The sequence below is a fragment of the Macaca thibetana genome, chromosome 12 (genome assembly GCF_024542745.1).
Source record: "Macaca thibetana thibetana isolate TM-01 chromosome 12, ASM2454274v1, whole genome shotgun sequence".
NCBI classification, from domain to species: Eukaryota; Metazoa; Chordata; class Mammalia; order Primates; family Cercopithecidae; genus Macaca; species Macaca thibetana.
Window position 1 is genome coordinate 60,837,351 of NC_065589.1, and position 19,278 is coordinate 60,856,628.

General features: G+C 36.4%; 2 protein-coding genes across 5 annotated transcripts in view; one reads left to right on the plus strand and one right to left on the minus strand.

Annotated features, from left to right (window-relative positions):
* NEUROD1 (neuronal differentiation 1) overlaps positions 1–19,278 on the plus strand; it is a 1,109,848-nt gene that overhangs the window by 703,458 nt on the left and 387,112 nt on the right. Inside the window, exon 1 of one of the 2 annotated variants that reach the window (XM_050750582.1) lies at positions 337–346. The exons of the other annotated variant lie outside the window; for it this stretch is intronic. The gene's annotated coding sequence lies outside the window, so the exon portion shown is untranslated. Of the gene's footprint in view, positions 1–336; positions 347–19,278 lie in introns of those variants that run through there. 2 annotated transcript variants of the gene reach the window in all.
* Positions 1–19,278, minus strand: part of PPP1R1C (protein phosphatase 1 regulatory inhibitor subunit 1C) — a 141,557-nt gene that overhangs the window by 51,922 nt on the left and 70,357 nt on the right. For 2 of the 3 annotated variants that reach the window (XM_050750605.1, XM_050750604.1), the window contains exons 3-4: positions 18,670–18,707; positions 16,370–16,430 (exon numbers count right to left, since the gene is read on the minus strand). In XM_050750605.1, the coding sequence (XP_050606562.1) occupies positions 16,370–16,430; positions 18,670–18,707 (99 nt within the window). Of the gene's footprint in view, positions 1–16,358; positions 16,431–18,669; positions 18,708–19,278 lie in introns of all 3 variants that reach the window. The other variant, XM_050750606.1, reaches the window with a different exon arrangement.

Sequence of the window (19,278 nt, forward strand, 5' to 3'; positions counted from 1 at the left end):
ATGCAGAGCCACTAAATAAGGCCAACTTACTCTATATTGTATTTCATATTTCTCATTGTCATTAAAGAGACATATAGTCTGAATTAAAGGAAATATAGTTCTGTTTCTGTCTGAAATATGTGTGTATTTGTATGTACACGATGTACTGTGTTACGGTATTATTCTGTTTTTCATCTGGGTGAATGTTAAAGAGAGCCTGACCTGGAAAAGGGAAAGTGAGAATGTGACAAGTGAACCTCTCTCAAGATCCACTCTACAGGACCAAAAGATTACTACTCAGTTATGGCAACAAAGAAGATGAAGTCGTTGTAAATGATGTCGAGGCTTTGAATCTGAGCTAATGGGGGATAGTGATACCATTTACAGGAATTGGGGGATCCTCTGGTTTTCATTCGGGGATGAACATAAAAACAGTTTTAGATGGCTGAAGTTAAAGATAGAGCAGGCTGCTGGGGGATGTGCTATCGAGAAAATATGCAATGGGACATCTGTAACTTAGGTGAAACTGAAAATGGCTTGAACTATACATGGAATTTTAGAAGTCACCTTAACTAAAACTTCTGCAACAGGCATTGTTCTAGTGCTTTAGGTACAGCAACCTATTTAATCCTCAAAACAACCCAGCGACGTATGTACTGGGTTGAATGGTGTCCTCCAAAAATTCATGTCCACTTGGAAAATCAGAATGTGACCTTATTTGAAAATAAGGCTTTGCAGATGTAGTTAAAATGAGGCCTGACAGGATGAAATAGCCAATACTCTACATCCAGTAACTGATGTCCTTATAAGAAAAGGAAACAACACAGAGAGACACAGAACAGCAGGCCACGTGAAGAGTGAGATAGAAACAAGTTCCGCTCCCAGGACTTGCTGAAGAACCTGAGGAATTGCTGAAGAACACCTGGGGCCACCAGAAACTGGAAGAGGCAAGGAAGGAATCTTCCCCACAGCCTTCAGTGGCAGCATGGCCATACTGATACCTTGGTTTTTAGATGCCTAGCTTCACCAACTGTGAGAGGAAACATTTCTTTTGTGTTAAGTGTCAAGGTTGTGGGAATCTGTTAAGGCAGTCCCTGAAAACTGATACAAAGTGCACACTTTTATTACCTCCATTTTAGAAGTGAAGAAAATGAAGCACAGATGAGGCATCCAACCCACTCTCTCAAGGTCAGACAGTTAAATGGAACTCGAATTCAAACTCAGATTCTCAGGCTTCAGATTTTTGCATTTAGCCACTACTTATACTCCCTCTATTATTTTTTATTACCTAATAATAAAGAATGACCTAACCTGTGTATATGGAATGAGACACAGCACAGCATTACCTGAAGGCAAACTCTTGTTCAGAATATCTAAGACATTAGGCTCAAACCACTTTCCCTTATCTAGTTATTAGATTATAAAACCATTGTTTACTGTCTTTTCAAAACCTAATATACTAAAATAAACACATTTGCTATGTAAGTAGCAATAGAGAGCTATCAGAGACATGAATTTATTTGTAATAATCTATGACAATATGTACAACTCATTATCTAAATCCTCTTCATCAGAATATAGTGTTTACATAGCTTCTTTTATAGCCTGATTTAATGATTTCTGGAACCTACAATTCTGTAGTCAACTATATTTCTGATCTTGTCTCTATATCAAAAAATAAATAGAATTTGATTATAGATTGTGTAACTATGGAAAAGTCACATCACATTAACTTCTTTAAATAAAACTGTATTTTATATGATTGACTGTATGTTGCCTGGCCATACTTTCAGAATGTTTGGAAGGGAAATGATTTCCCTTTGACATTCTCTGGGTCATTCTCTCGGTTGGGCAGAAACCCAGATTTCTCAGGAGTTGTGTTTACAATTGAAACACACCTGCTACATATTGGGCACTATACATATATTACTTTATTTTGCACTCACAACGACCCTCTGAGATTATCTTCAAATTATAGATGTGAACAAGAAAAAGTATAAACGTTAAATAACTGGAAGTAGACTACACAGATTTGAATTGTCAGAGCTGGGATTCAAGCCCATGTTTCTCCTACTCCAGTTCTCCTTCTTTCTGTTATTTTTGCCTGTACCAAATGAAGGTGGTTATCAATACCAGAAAGATGAGATGCACAGGATTTTAACTGGTCAGTCTGAAGAAGACGTTCATTTCTTTACATCTTTCATTCGCCACCCCTTTATATGGAGTAAAGGTACCTTAAGGACCCCTGTGAATAATAATCTGCTTTATGAAGGAACAGAGCTGTTAATGTGGGGCTGATAGACTCATGAAGCTCACTTTGGTTAGGGTTGTCCTGAAAAAAATACCTGCCTACTCTATGTAGAGTCTGCTTTTTACTGTGAAAAACAAGACATGACAGGAATACACAATGCTTGGATGATTAAAGGCAGATGGTGAGTAAGGTGGCTCACAATTTAATAATCATAAAAATAAGACTTTCTGTTGCTTATTCCTTTAGTTTAACCCCATTTCATACCAAAAATGACACATTTTTTTTCTCCTAAGGGGCTCTGGTTCTTTTCGCCCAGGCTGGAGTGCAGTGGCACCGTCTCGGCTCACTGCAACCTCTGCCACACGGGTTCAAGCGATTCTCCCGCCTCAGGCTCTGGACAAGCGTGCGTCACAAGCCCGACTAATTTTTTTGCATACTTTTTTTGCATTTTCAAGTAGAGATAGGGGTTTTACCATGTTAGGCAGGGTGGTCTCGAACTCCTGACCTCAGGCTGTCCGCCTCGGCCTCCCAAAGTGTTGGGATTATAGGTGGGAGCCACCACGCCCGGCCGGGGTTCCACTTCTTAAACATTATTTTCTACTTGTACTTTTTAAACTTTGTGGACCAGCAGAGGGAGCTGTAGGGTCACAAGCACTGTGTTCTTTCTAAAATGATCTAATAAGCACTGGATATGAAGCGCTTCTGGTTTCATTGCCAATGAAGAAAATACTGAGTCAACTCTCCTTGCCTATGTAGTGTTTATTTAAGGGATAAAAACACTCCTAGGAGGCTCTACTGGCCAATTATCAGAGGTAGAACAGCACATTATTTATACAGCACACACTGCAGTGGCTCCATGGGATCTGCTCTGGTCTATTGAGTAATTATATAATTACGGGAAAAAATATATTTATCTCAGAGATCAGAAGGGATTAAAACGCCTGTCTGAAAAGCTAAGAATGCTGATATAGATGCAAAGAATTCTTTGGTTTGGCCTTACAAGTAAAACATGGTACATGTGGTAATTCGACAATTAATTAATCTTAATAAAATGAAATAAAGCTTTGACATTGCCAATGAGGCCCTGTGATATTTACTTTTTGGACAATTTTCATAGCTAATTTCAAAACATTTATATGTTAATTAAAATTGATTCACATAAAAAATTAAGACTATCAGGTGTTTCTCCTTTTTATCATGGTTCAGTTCTCACAAAATGTATCTTAATCCAAAAAAAAGTAAGTTTATGACATTTTATGTTAATCAAGAACACACAGCTTAATGTAGCAATATGTTTAAATATCTGTAACTTGAAACCCATTTTGCCATTCTTTGAGGTTCTTTGAGGTCATAAAAGAGACTTCATTTTCATTTATTCAAATGAGTATTCACGTAGTACTTTTCTAAAAATTTGAAGGTAGACTAGAAGTTTTCATTATGTCTAGGACACATTTGTATGCCCAAGTAATTGTAAAAAAAATCAATTAATAATAATGAAATGACACTGCCTACCATCTTCTAAGAAAGGCTCAAAGAAAAAGTAATTCCATTATTATTTTTACTAAGTTTAGGATGAGTAAGACTGGTACAAAGGAGTATACAACATCAGATAGGCTAAAAATCTTTGGCAAATAACACTCTTCCATATTTCTTCATGGTAGAATTTACAGATGTGTTATTTAAAATCCAATTAAGTTTGTTAGTAGTAGAGAAAAGCATAAGCAAGATACTACAGGCATACATAACTGAGAAAGATTAATAGAAAAGTATTTTGCAGAAAATTATTGTAAAAGTACTAATTAACTTATTGCACAAAGAGGGAATTACAACGAATAATGGTAGAGTTAGGAGGTTTGTTGGGGGGGGGGTGCTGATTGACTTCGTTAACCATCAGGACTTAAAGCATAAACGAGTGCAGTGTACAAAATCACAGATCCGATGCTCTCTTCCTCCATTCCTCTGATTTTTACATATATTATTTCCTCAATAACATCAAAGACAGAAACAACTACTTCTTGCTTGCATTTTTAAAAAAGATGAACAGATGGAAGGAGAGAATTTCTCTTTCGGTCCCTGTTTTCTATTATAGAAGTTCAAAATCCTTGATTTATAGATAACTTTAGAGATATTAAGAACTGTTCTAAAAGATCCAGACTAATTCCCACAATCACAGAGTAAATTTCTTCAAGGCAAAAATCAACATAATAAGATGTGGGACTAAATGTAAAACCTAAAGATAAAATAGTACATTATAAGTATATACTAAAAAATAAAATACATTTAAACTACTTTAAATTTTTTTATTTTTGCCATACAAAAATATGTTTTGAGACCTATTTTTACATAATGTGAGCATTATTATCCAGTGACAATTTTTGATACATAAAATACATTTTTCACAGAAGTACTGTAAGTTGAGGCAAAGCTTATCATCTCAAGATTGTCAATTGAAACCCAAAAGGAAACTCCAAAGTTTGAAGTAGGATGCTCAGACTTCAAAGTTTAACCTGAAATGGACATAGAGTAGTGCATAGAGTTAATAGTCAACAAGAATTTTAAAACCCTTTTGAAAAGTGGGATTCAAACCACTTTCCTGCCTTTTAAAATATGCATCACAATAGAAATAGTGCAATTATTTTCTTAATGACTGAATCATTGTTTTGATCATCTTTGCCCTACACAGTGATGATGTGTAAATTTCATGTGTTTCTGCCTCTGCTCATCAGGCAGCCAGCTCTCATATCTCCTGCAGCCATCTTATACTTTACTTCTACTTCCTACTTCCTTTTCATTTGTTCTTGGACTGCCATGGTGTAAGAGGACCAACTGGCTTTTAAGAAGTAAGTATTTAGTAATAGGCTGACTAATGGCCTCAGATTCAGAAGGCAAATGATAGCCATTTCAAGCTTTCAGAGGCTCTATCACAATTCTAGCTTCAGCTGTATTTGGAACTGAATTGCCTTGTGGGTATTATATGAATGAAAGCATGGGAGAATCTTTCCCTAAGATAGACTGTTGGAAGTCAATTAAAATAATTTTAAGTTTGGTTTTGAAAATAAGATGTGACAAATTTATATATAAAAAAGAATAAAATGATAGCTTTGGTATACCTACCAAGGATAATAAAAGTAGAACATAGCTTCCATTGGTAATTATACCGGAAAGGATGCAATGTAGAATACAGCTCATAAATTCAATGCTTATCACATAATTTTTATATTGTACACATAGCAATTTCCTGAAACTGCAACCTTTGAACATTCTTATCCTACTTGGTATTTTTTCTCTTAGTGAAAAATCCAAAACTGTAAACCTTTCTCAAAATTTGACCTAGGGTGTTTAGAATTTGGTAGTTAATTTGTTTAAAGTAACACAGATCTCAGAATGTTGCACAGAGTACAAGTTTAATAAATATTTGTATATTGTTTGACAGCATTGCTGGTATCTTTTACTGTCCCACAGAAAACACTCAACAGAAAGAGTGCAGCTAGTTCTGCCACAACTGAGGTGTTGGGTATTTTGTCACGACAACCTATTGAGAAAGGAATTAATAAAACTGTTCTTAAAATTATCTTGCAGATCAGGCTTCTTTTTGAAGTTCAGGCAAGAATATAAAGTTTTAGGAGGGAAAATGTTTAGACAAGTTTTATAGACCAGGACAAGTTTGTGAAGAATGTAATATTATCTTCAGTTTGCCCCACTAAGAATCAATTTCTCAATTTATCTTGACATTTTTATATTTTAACACATTTTACAGGGATTTCAACGGATCTATTTTGGACGATAATGTGATGAGTATTTTGGCATCTCAAAGTCATAGCTTCTACTTAGAAAGTCTAAATTCATGAAAGAAAAAGAAAGGTTGGTGCTAGAAGTTGTCCATTCTTGTAGAAATAAGAGCACTGGAAACAAGCAGATAAACTGAGGCAAATACAACCTATTATAGAAGAATTTTTAAAAACCAAGTTTGAATCAACTATTTTGTCCTTTAGCCCTGGCCCCAAATCTTCAAAACACTTACAAGAAATATGGCAACAGATCAAGCAATCTTCAAAATTATCCAAAAGTGCTCTGTTGTCTTGGGATATAATCCCAACTTTTGTGCACAGGACACAGGAGACCTTTGACAAGTCCCCTGCATCTGTTCAGTGTTTTCTCCTCCACAGGTCCTGTCCCCAGTCCACAGTGTTCAAAGTTCATGTGCCCATTCACATTCTGCGCCTTCAGGTCTGCCAAATCCTCTTTCTGGAATCCACCCCTGACACTTTTCTAGCAAAAATCTCACTCATCCCTCAACCTACAGATGCAGTTCATTTCTTCTGTACAGGAAGTGCCAGCCATTTCCTTCTCTGTGTTCTAATATCACTGTCCATATCAGTCTCAGGGAACTTACAAGTATTTTTTACATAACTTTCTTTTTCATTTGACAACATTTTTCTTATAAACGGGGACTGTATTAGCTTATCCTGAACTAAAAGAGCCTAATAAATGACCTGGAAGACAGACAGTAAGCATTTTATTAGAGTCTAGAATGAAGGTGTGAGTCAGTGAAAGAATTTATAATTTTGTTCAATGTGGCTAAAACTAAGCCAAGATATGCTTATTTTTAAATCAGAAAGATTATTTACTCACTGACTCACCACTGACTAGGAGCCTTCTAAAATTCAAATAGAAGACAAATCAGAACGTTCCTGGAAGACAAATAGGACATGGGCCCTGCCCTCAAGGGCTCCGCAGTCTAGCTAGAAGGAATTACAGATATCACATATATAGGTATATAAAATGCATTCTCAGTCTCAAAGAAGCACAGCTAAAAGGATTTAGAACTGGGAGGAAGGCGTACAAAGAAACACCTCTATGTAAATAACACTGCAGAACAAAAGTATAGAGGCCAGAAACCACTTATTATTTTCAAAGAACTGAATGCAGCTCAGCATTGCTGCAGCATGGATAAAAGGAGGCTGTGGCCAGAGGCGAGGCTGGACAGGAGTGAAAAGGCAAGGTCATAAAGAGCCCTGTACATCATTTCCAGGGACTTACTCTAAAGGAATTAGTGAACACTTGAAGGAATCTAAAACAAAAGAGTCAGATTTGTGTGGTCAGCTGCCTGGGAGAGGGGGAGAAACTGGAGAGAGACAAGATTAAAGGCAAGTATGGTTTGAGTACAAAATTGTTATTACATAAGGATCAATAACATGAGTTTAAAATACAAAAATTATTAAAAACAAAGGTACTAAGCATTTTGTAAAAACATTGGTATAAAAAGATCTTGTAAAAATTTTCCATCAAGTTATAAGGTTGCATGGACTCTGTATTTTAGTTAGGGCAAACAGGATAAATAGGCAAATGGAAAAAATGAGGCCTGTTGCTATTCTAACAAAACTTCACAGTACACCCTAAAAAAAGGCTCAGGTCATGATTTAGTTTTGTAAAAGGGAAGGACACTTAACACAGGGACCCTGCTCCTCTGTAATCCATACTTTCCTCCAAAATAAACATCTTAGTTACCTTTCATAGTTTTCTATAAAAGCTAAATAATTATACAAAAGAACATTGTATATGTTGAAGCACTACACAACTATAAGGTATTATAAACATCTTTTTAAAAATCTTTAAGTAAAGCAAATAGTTAAGCATCAAGAAGGCTACCAATCTATTATTAATTCCACATTTATAAAGGGATAATACAAATCTCATCTCAGAAAACATCAGGGAACGCTCCATTAGGCATAAAACGAAGGAGAGCAAGTCCATAAAAATGGCATCTGCTTATTCTAGTAATGAGGAATTGTTTTTACTTCCTGAAACTCCTATTAGCATTAGTATGAGTGGAGTGTGTACACCTTAGCAGACTGATAACTCCTACATTAATGGACATGGTGTACACGCATTTTTGCAAGGAGACAGATTTCTCCATTTTTAGCAACCACATGCTTATTCAAACATACATTTCGTAGAATACTGACTCAAATAGGAATTAAAATTATATTTGAGGGCTCCTTGGAGAAAAGGCAGATTCTAGGACTGGGACAAGAAAGCCTAGAGAATCTTGTAGTCCCAGAAAGTAAGGATATGCAAAAACAAACCAACACCTTGACATTCATGGAGTATGTCAATGGAACAGGAGTCAATGGAAAAAGTTCCCAATGGCCAAAACAGGAACTATTTCAGCAACAAAATCAGTAATATAGTATTGAGTTATAATCCAAAGTATAAAATAAATATCCACGTGTCTGTAATGATGAAAATAAATGAACAAATAAATCAATGGAGGAGGAGAAACAAATCTGTGCAGAAGAATTTCAAATGACTTATGTGTGTACAGGACACTTCTTTCAAGGAAGTAGAGTGCAGCTTCCCACTCTTTAAATGTGTACTACACACAGCGATTTCCTTCCAAAGAGTACAGTATGGAAAGGGAGTGAAAAAGGATAATTTTACAGTGAGGAATCTCCAAAACTACTACCTCAGCCAGGTGATCAAGGTCAAAATTAACAGCGATAAACCATATTGATAGTATGTGCCCCTCGTACCATGGGATGCAATGTTACTTTATCTTTGTCATCTTTCTTCCAAAAACCCACTACCCCAGTCTAATCATGACAAAAACATCAGACAATCCCGGTACAGGGATATTCTAGAAAATACCTAACCAGTATTCCTCAAAACGTTTAAGGTCATCAGAAACAAGGGACGTCTGAGAAATTGTCACAGCCCAGAGGAGCCTAAGGAGACACGAAACCACACATAATGTGGTATGCTGGATAGATTCCTGGAACAGAAAAAAAGACATTAGGAAAAAACTAGATAGATACAAAGAAAATATGGCCTTTAGTTAATAACAACGCATACACGTTGATAAGATGTGGATCTGTGTCCCTATCTAAATCTCACGTTCAATTGTAATCCCCAGTGTGGAGGTGGGGCTTGGTGGGAGGTGATTGGATCATAGGGGTGGATCCTTCATGAATGGGTTAGCGCCACCCCTCAGTGCTATTCTCTTGATAGTGAGTGAGTGAGTTATTGTGAGATCTGGTTGTTTAAAAGTGTGTAGCGCCTTCCCCTCCCTCTCTTCCTCCTACTCCAGCCATGGAAAGTGTTGGCTCCCACTTCACCTTCTGCCATACTGCAAGTTTTCCGAGGCCTCCCCAGAAGCCGAGCAGGTGCTAGCAAAAAGCTTCCTGTACAGCCTGTGAAACTATAAGCCAATTAAACCTCTTTTCTTTATAAATTACCCAGTCTCGGGTATTTATAGCAAAACAAGAACTGTCTTATACAACTATTGATTTACCAATTTTAACTGTGCCATACTAATATGAGACATAAATAATAGGTAAAACTGGATATGGGGTATATGAAAACTCTCTGTACTATCTTCAAAACTTTTCTATAAATCCAAACCTGTTCTAAAATATAAAATCTAACTTTAAAACATGTGATTTCAGTTGGGAATTATTCTGTTTTAAAGGTAATATTATTAAGAAGAAAGACAAAGACGTGAAGCAGAAATTTTAAAATGGAATCAAATGAACGAAGACTTAAAATGCTTTGGAAAGTGATATTATCTGCATAGTCCCACTAATGAGACCTATTTAGTCTTTGCATGGCAGCAAAAGTCTTTGTGATGGTCCATGCAGAATTCAACTGTCCACATTACAGCATCATCCTCAATGCTTCACAAGTTTGCATGAGCAGGAGGAATGAGCATGGTATAAGCCATGTATTCCACTTTTCCAAGACCTAGTCCATTTTACTCTCCAGACTTAGGTGTAAATATGACTGTCCCTTCTGTGATCTGAAAGTGGCCTTACCCTCCTGTTCAGTAAGCCTATGGCAAATTTCCTCCCATCCCCAGATGTCTTTGTCTAAATTCCCATTAAAGGACTTACCATGTTATGCTCTATCCACTTGTATGTTGCTTCCTCCAGACTGGTTTCCCACAGGGCCAGGGCTCTGCTTTTCACCTCTGTATCCACACCACTTTAATGCAGTGTTTCATACATGGCAAAGGCTCATATGTGATTGTGGCCGTGTGTTACTACTACTTACACAATTGAACGTTGCTATTTGCTTATTTGGGAAATATTTAAAGAAACTGATTCTTGATTCAGTTATTCAAACCAAATGCAAAAGTTTATCTTTTTCCCTGCTTCTCAAATAGAAAGCAATTTTAAAAGCTGTTATGTTAATTATACAGAGAAATATAAATTTAAAAGATTAATTAATTTTAAAATAGGTACATATATAGAGACAAATGAATGGAACCATATTGACAAATGGTGCTCTCCTTTTCAAATGTTTAAGTCACATCACATGAGATTAATTAAGTTACTGGACTCGATTATAAATTTGCAATTTGATTTATCTCAAAATCTTTTAGACCTTTTAACCTAATAATCCATGACAATGTCATAAAAGATGAAGTTCACTTATACTTGCTGGTATTTTCCTCTTCCTTCATTCTCTCTCAATGTTGACCTCCAAAAAAAAAGACATCTTAGTGACTTGCAAGAAAGGTACATTCTCAAACTGCTTCTCTAACCTGACTCCACCCTCCACATCCAAAGATATGAGGAAAGATGAGCATAAAACTCAGTGGAAGAAATTAAAGAGAAGCAAAGGAAGTGGGTCTGGAAATAGGAGCTTACTTAGGTTAAAAAAAAAAAAAAAGAAAGCAAGACTTGTATATATTTAGAATGTTCCTTGTTATCTAGAAATCTGTCAAAATGTTTCTTGAGCTGCATACATAAGCCCCACCCTACACAGTAAGCAGACTGAGCCTGCACAAACAAACAAGCCAAGATTTAGAAAGGCAAATGTGATGAATACCTGAAGAACACCCACAGAGGGACAGGAGTGTTTATAAAAGGAACGTAGTGTGGTGGAGACGCCTGATGAGAAGCTAAGAGATCTTGCTGCCTTTTCTTCCTGCCTTCAATTTTCAATGTGCAACGGGTAATGAGAACAGGATATTACAGCTGGTCTATTCCTTTTGAGAGTTTTTTGAGTCATAATTATAAGGAGGTTTGAAATCAGGAAGAGTGAATTGGTCACATTCCGATATAGTCATGGTTAATTTACCTACGTTGCCTAAGTGTAGGCTGCATTTATATGGTGGGATGATTTCCTTCCACCCCTCTGGCAAGAAATATTTATTGCATAACCTGCTATAGCACCCCAAAATTCACCACCAGCTATCATTTTGTTTTTCAGCTTTTTTGAAATACAAGATTTATTAATTTGAATATCAGTATCTCTTACAGGAATGTTATAATAGTCGGAAAATAAGGGGCATGGTGTCGGAGGACCGGAGCTAAGTGACATAAAGGAAAAGCCACATTTGTTTAAAAGAAAGCAAAATGTTGAAGATAAACCTCACACACCTACCTGAGGCTTGGTGCTAAATAAAAGTGGAATGAATATTGCAAGTGTGGTAATCCACATGGATTTTATATCTAGGCATCTTAAACCTGACTTTTCAATTCCCACTGGGATGAGAACAAAGCTATTTCATTCTCCTGGAAGTCCTTCCACCTCTCCTCTGTCTCTCTCAAAATCATTCCTTCATGCTGCAGGGTGAAGCAGAGACAGAGCAGGAGTATTCAACACTCTCAATTCAGGGCTCAAATCATTATTCAGAGTAGTTCCACATATTGTGTGCCTGATCTAAGCATGTTCTTTACACGTTATGTTTCATTCAGTCCCTACAGCAACCCTGTGTGGTAAGCAACACTTTCATTTTCCCCATGAGAGAAGCGAGACAGGCTAACCCTGTGAAAGTTGCAGATACTATGATGAAATCACTTTTTTGTCAGGCCCAAACACACTAAAGCAAAAAGCCAAAAGGAGGAGTTCATGCTGGCAAGGCTGAGATAAAGACTGCCTCAAGGACTTGCTAAAATAACCCCACAAGAAATTCTTTCTTTAGGACTACTGCAATTCAGATAAGACGTTCTCAAAATAACACCGGTTCAGTAATGGCCTCTGCAGCCGTTACTGGACAGGTATGTCCGGCAATGTAATTAAATTGTCATTTAATTATAGTGGCAATTAATTGATGCCAAATCTGGCTCTGAGTGTCCGAAACCAATAAACTCTGTTTCCAAGCAGCTTACATGAACCTGCCCCTGTGCCAGTAAAACTTCCCTTTACACTTCCTGCTGCAGATGTATATGTGGCTTGCCTTAACTGTGTGGCTTGGGTCATTATCTTCACTTCTACTTCCCAGATACATCCAACATATTTGAATGTATTTTCTTTGCTGTTGTTTTCCGGGGTGAACAACCCATTCATTTTCTGAAGGTTGCACAGCTAATAAGTGGTGGCATTGAGGTTGAAACCATGATAGCTTGTCCACCAAAGTCCATGTCTTTTCATATTGCGTTCCAGGAAATCACCATGATCAACAGTTTTCCCTGATTGGAAGATCATGCTTCAGTTGGTGATCTGAAGTATGTCTTAACCTTGCTATTCTTGCCACTTTCATCTTCCACCCTCCAAAATCCAAGTTAGGCTTCTTATTGGGCCAGGTTGATTTGCTCTCTGATTTATTCTGTATTTGTATTTATTGCTTTATTATGAGAAGAGGTTGAAAAAAAAAATCACGATCATAGCCATCCTTGGAGGAAAAAAAAAAAAAAAAGCTTAAGTGTTAAAATTCTGCGAGCATTCAAAGGTATTTTTGACATATCAGAAGTCGTCTTTTTGACATAGAAGAAAACTGTCTAGACACTGAAGTCTTTACAAGAAATTATGAAGAATGGGAGGAAAAAGATGTTTTACAGAAATAAATGAAAAATCTGACTGGCTATGCATTAAGAATGGTAATGCAATACTAATAGGCCCTGCTGTACAAAGTCATTTTTAAGTCAGCTGCTTTGTTTAATGTTCAAATTTCCATTTAAATCAATAGCACTTTGCTTTCTTCAGTAGAAGGCATTTGCATTCCAGTAAAACACACACACACACACACACACACACACACAATGGGGATAGAAATGAGTCAGCCACTTCCTATCTAACATTCAAATCCACTTTTCTGAAAACATAATTCAAGCAGTCCAACAATAATTTAATTGGCTGTTCTGTAAATTACAGGGCTGACCACCGTATAAACACCAGAGAAATGTACATGGGTATTAGTCATTAGCTGTCATTTTTCTGATAATCTGAACTTTCCATGTGTATAATCATGAAACACTATATTACACAAGGTAATGAAAAAGTCTGTTTTCTATGCAAACTTCAACTTCTGTCATTTTTATGCACAATATATATCGTAAGTTTATGACTCATGGTTAGCACAAGGTATCTGAAATACAACAAGGTATCTAATAGGAGTGCTGATGATAACCTCTGATGAAGGGATGGAACCCTGATATAATAAGTCTATTTGATAAACGGTTAAATGGTGGCAACAAGGGGATCAATATGAATTAGAGGGGGATATGTGGACTGCTGCAGGGCTCTCTTTTAGCTGTGTTTTGTTTCATATGTTTGTTATGGATCAGATAAAAATAACAAAATAGGTTTATCTTATCTGTGATGGCACACAATTGAGATAGTTGAAAATAGAATGAATAACAGAATCAGGATACAAAATATAACATGCCGATGTAACAGTCTGTCTCCAACAATAGGCAATTCAGTTGGGATGACAGTACTGTATTGTTTTTCATATAAACTAATTTAAGACATCAATATGGGGAATACATGGTGAATAATATGGAAAGCTGTACCTGTAAAATACTTGGACATTTTGATTTTAGAGTCATCTCACTGTTTGCCAACAATGTGTAATGCTGCCACAAAAAGCTGCTAAGATTTTTGGTTGCATTAATAGAATTAAAGTATCTGGGTTGAAGGAGGTTTCAGGCATAATTGAAGTCCCCACAAGTTTCTGATCAGAACACATCTTAACCATTAGGTTCATTTTGAATAATGGACTTCTAGAATGATATAGGCAAAATGGAGCTTATTAGAAGATCAAGAATGAAGGCAAAATAACTAAATAACAGGTATAATTGACATCAAGATATTTCAACCTGGAAAAAGAAAATTTAGTATGAGACAAAGACCTAATAGATATCTTGAAATATTTAGATATCGGTCAGTTAAAAATTCACAAATGGCAACAAGATGTAGAAGAAGAATCTATGAGTACAAATTCCTTTTTTTGTTTTAGAAATTTTTTTAGAGACTGGGTCTCACTATGTTGCCCAGGCTGGCATGCAGTGGCTATTCACAGGCATGATCATAGTGCACTATAGCCTCCAACTCCTGGGCTCAAGCCATCCTCCTACCTCAGCCTCCCAAGTAGCTGAGACTACAGGCATGTACTACTATGCCCTCAGTAAATCTTTTTACTCTCAATAATTGCATGTTCCCTTCCACTGAAATTTGAAGAATTATACGTTTCAGAGCAATTGTATCATTATATTTAAGATCTTCAAAACATTTCCTTTGCTCATTCATCTTTCTTATAACTGAAGCCTTTTAAAATGCTCACAACATGCCATATGTTACTACTGCTTCATGTTGTCTTAAAATACTTATTTTAGCTCTTAGGGACCAGTAAACCAAATAAAATATGTGCATTTAGCTTTCTCTTTTCTTTTATCATAAGCAGGGCCTTCCAAAGGTATTTACTGGTTATAAATGAGAACCTACATGACTTGTGATAATACCCTGATATCCTCTTGAAACAATTACTGTGCTTTCTCAAGGCATTAACTTATGACCACAAATGATTATCATTAAATGAGTATCTTGGGGGGACTTGACAATATAAGGCTTTATGCAAAAATGTGTAATAGGACTAACTTCCCTAAATGTCAGGATCCCACATTCTTTTGATATTTGAAATTAAATATAATGAACATCATGGGCCCTTGAGACTTTCAGTTTAAGATTTTCCTTTAAAAATAATACTATTATTCTCTGAGGACATGAGAATGGTATTACTTTATTTAGTTTAAGCGAAACTAAAATAGAGCAGAGGAAATCATTAAATGAGTGAACATATATTTTTCCTTGTTGCCCATTCATGCCAAAACTTATGTGTCTTGAAAGTACAAAATCACTTACAATGGGGAAAATATCTTTAAAGTGATTAAACTTATCTTCAGAGAGAAATGCCTAGTAGTCTCAATAATTACCCTGGAATAAACTACAATGCTGATGATTGTATTCTGTACTGCAGTCTTATGAACAAGCAAACACGGTGTTTTATAGCTGCATGAGGAAGGAAGTTTACTGAAAGTAGCTATTAATGTGTCCATTTATATCCTGCCTCCCTGAATAGGCTCCAAATCTAGAGCAAATACAGAGCGGGAAATTTCACTCCCAATTTAGCCCTCTCTCCAAACTCCAGAGGAAGCTGCTCAGCTGGCCTCTCATGCAGTTGAAACTGAGCTGGACAAAGTGAGCATGATCAACCACTGGGCCCACAGCCCAAGCACCAGACTGGAAAAAACATGAGAGAGTAGACTGGACAGACTCTACCTCAAATCAGGGCCATTTCAGTGTGAGAAATAAGAGATGCTTTCCCTGGAACCGATATTGGTCAAGATACTGATGGGTCTTCTTTTACTAGTTCCAATTCCGGGGAAAATTCCAGAATCTGAACTAGATCCTTAGTTGTTGTTTCAGTAGGAGTGACATGTACAGTGAATAGCTGTTTGATTGAGATTCTCAGAGCTGCTCCTGACACAAGACAATGAGGCAACGCTTCATACTCAGTCTCCCTGAAATTCAAGTTATTCTGCTTTGCTTTAGCCAAGAGGAAAATGGTAATCATCTGCCAACACTGGCAAGAGTAATTAGGGCTGCTGGAAAAATCTCTTTAAGGAAGTATGCGAATAAGGGTAAAAAAAAAAAAATCTTTGTCATTATTTTGGAAACTCTGAATTTCTAGACTGAAATTCTGAGATCCCTAGTTATTTCTTATTCAACCCCATATTTTACTCTTGATGAAACTAAGTTTTAAGTAGATAAGGTATCTTACTGAACATCACACTGCTAAGTTGCAGAGCTGAGACTAGATCTAGCTTATCATCAAATGTGTGGTCTTAGAGAACAGATGGCCAACCAGCCATGATTCAGCACTCATGACAACCCGAAACAGTACCTGAACAGTACCTTTTATGATGGGTGGTGTGTACACACTCTGCTTCCTTTGCTTAGGGGATGCATTCTGAGACTGTGGAGAAAGAGAAAAAAGTAAAAGCCTTAGATTTGCATACAAAATACGATGCCATCAGACCTGTGAGGGAAATAAATACTGTGCCATGTTACGAAAAGCTTTCTGATTTCTCCCTGTCATGAAATAGAATCTAATTAATGAGAAATTATATACAGGTTAGTGATATCACAGACTTAAGAGATATATTAAGTCTACTTAATCATAAGATTCCTCATTCACGGCAGCCTTGAAATCATTTTACTTTCCTACCTAATAACATTAATTTATTTTTAAAAAGAAAGAGAAAAAGAGACACCAATCCTTTTCATTTGAGAGAAAAACAGTCTGAGTTCTATGATAAAGTATATTCAAACACAGGGAATAATAGTATCTGTTCGTGGGGTTACTGAGTGATTCAAGGGGGACAATGAGGATCCTTGGAAAGTAAGAGCAGTCTATAGCCATCTTGAATTGACGTGTTCAACTATTACCTCCAGTTACTTGAAATTATAACGTTGAGGTAACATTCTTCATATGTTTAAAAGATCAGTCCTTTCCTAAGAAAACTGCTATGTGACGCTCTTACCTAAGCATTATTGGATCGGGATAAAGTTATTGAAGAAGAGATTCTGCATTTCAAAATGACAAAAATAAGAACTTATTTCAGGATCAAAATACAGATAAGGATACAGAGCTCTATATAATGGATATACATATTATTCATTTAATAAATTATATGGTCTAACCCCCAATTGGAAAATGCCAAAGACTCCATTTTAATAGCATGTTGATTTATGTTTTAATGTGGCAAGGGTACAGGTCTTAATCAATGAGTTTTCGCATCTGGGGCAATTACTTTTGCTTTGAAAAGCTCAAGTGTAAATAGTTACAACACACTTTTTGAAGATTGTTCCAGGCTTGCTATGCACATTAGGAAGAACATAATGTACAAGGTTTGAAAGAAACTAGAAACTGTTTTACAAAGTTGTAAACAGAGCTTGAGGCATCTTTCCTTGTGCCTACTAAAGATTAACTGCCCTCAAAGGTATCATCAAGATGTTGTTTATCTGATGCAGAAGCAATCAACTGAAAACTAAAACTTTCAACAAAACAGTTACCAAATCCATATCAGATGAGCAAATAGTATAAGCAAATTTCTCCAGAATAGAGTTTTGTGATACCCACATACTATGCACAAGTATAGACAGGGTGACTCTACATTAATGTTAAATGTGTGGATGATTGACATTTCTGGGGCACTTATACTGTTTCAGTCACATCTGGCTGGTTTTGAGAAGCAATCACTTCAGGAATTTTTAATGTTTACTTCCACACACATATTTAAAGATCAAATAGAAAATCAACTGTACAGAAATTTTTTGTTGTTGTTGTTTAGTAACACAGTGTAAACTTACTAATAAAAACTACTTTGTATTTATGTAAGAGTTTAGTTTTCAAAGCATTTCCACTTTCACTATCTCACAAAATTTTCAGAAAAGTCTTGTGATACATTATTTGATATTTTGCCCATTCTACATTTTTCTCTTTAAGTATTGCTGTATGCCTACTCCTGTGATCAAGGGAATTGATTAGTAACTCTGTACAGCATCCTATTCAATATTCATTTCATTTCTGGGAACTAGTTTATTCACTTTGTGTTTCATACATTCTCTGTTATATACTCTCCTAACCTCTCCTGGTTCCTATTTTCTATATAAACTCCTACGCATGTACGTGGGGGGAATAGTGAGTGACAGTGTTCAGACAGCCTGCTGAATTTAAATCTGAGTACATTTCTAGGTGAACCCCTTGGATCTGGTTACTCAGGCTTTGGAGGACTTCAGTCCCCCTAGACTCTGGCCTCAGACTTTTGGTTCCACATACCAGAAGACCCTTTAAGAGGTATCATCCCTCCACCCTCATCTCCTTGCTCTGGGATTCCAACATCACGTGGCTTAGCCTGTGGTATGTATATATAATCACTCAATAAATTGAAGTTGTCAATATCATATTTTGCCATTAAAAGTGATGTTTTATTTTAAAAGTTTTTTCAGGGGTTAGCATTACATAGGTAGAGAATAAAGGTAACCGAGAGGCAGAGATTTTAATGACACTGTATTACTGTTTATTCAGTCAGAAGGAGCAATCTAAAGTTTTATTACAGTTGTATCATTATTTATATCACATCAAATCGAGCAAATTTTTGCATTTTAATTGACTTGAACACATTTATACAAAAATATTTTTAAAAACTTACTTCCCCTTGTGTGTTGGGCACCCTCTTGTCATCTATTTCTGTAAGAGAAATAGGTATAATGTATTAGGCATGTAATATTCTTTCTTGTAATGCATATATTAACATTTTCAACAACACAGATAAAAATGTTTTAATAATTGCCTTATACAGAAACTATAGCTTACAGCTAGGAAAGAGAGGAGGACAGAGGTGAGTGGTTTCCTTCTGATATAACCTTCTCCCAAAGGTTTCAAAAAGGTATAGAAAAAGCTTTCTTCTTGACATCCCAGATTTCTCACCTTTCAGCAGTTCAGAAAGGGGGCCAGGGAAGTGACTCTTGGAACAAAGTTAGGTGTCATCAGCCTTACACTTAAGGTGTCAGCAACCTCCTCTCCTCATTGATTGTGCTGCTGCTGCTGCTGCTATCCATTAATGAGAGTCTTTGTCAAATTTCCTCAAGTTTGTCACTACCCAAATCAAATCTCCTTTTCCACTCAGTCCAATCACTATGACTACAAGGAAGGCAGTACCCTCTCTAGATATGTATCTGGAAAGAACTAATTGCTCCATCAAATATTTCTTATGACAGTGCTTGGGTGGCTTCTTATGATTGTGCTGTGTATGAAGGGT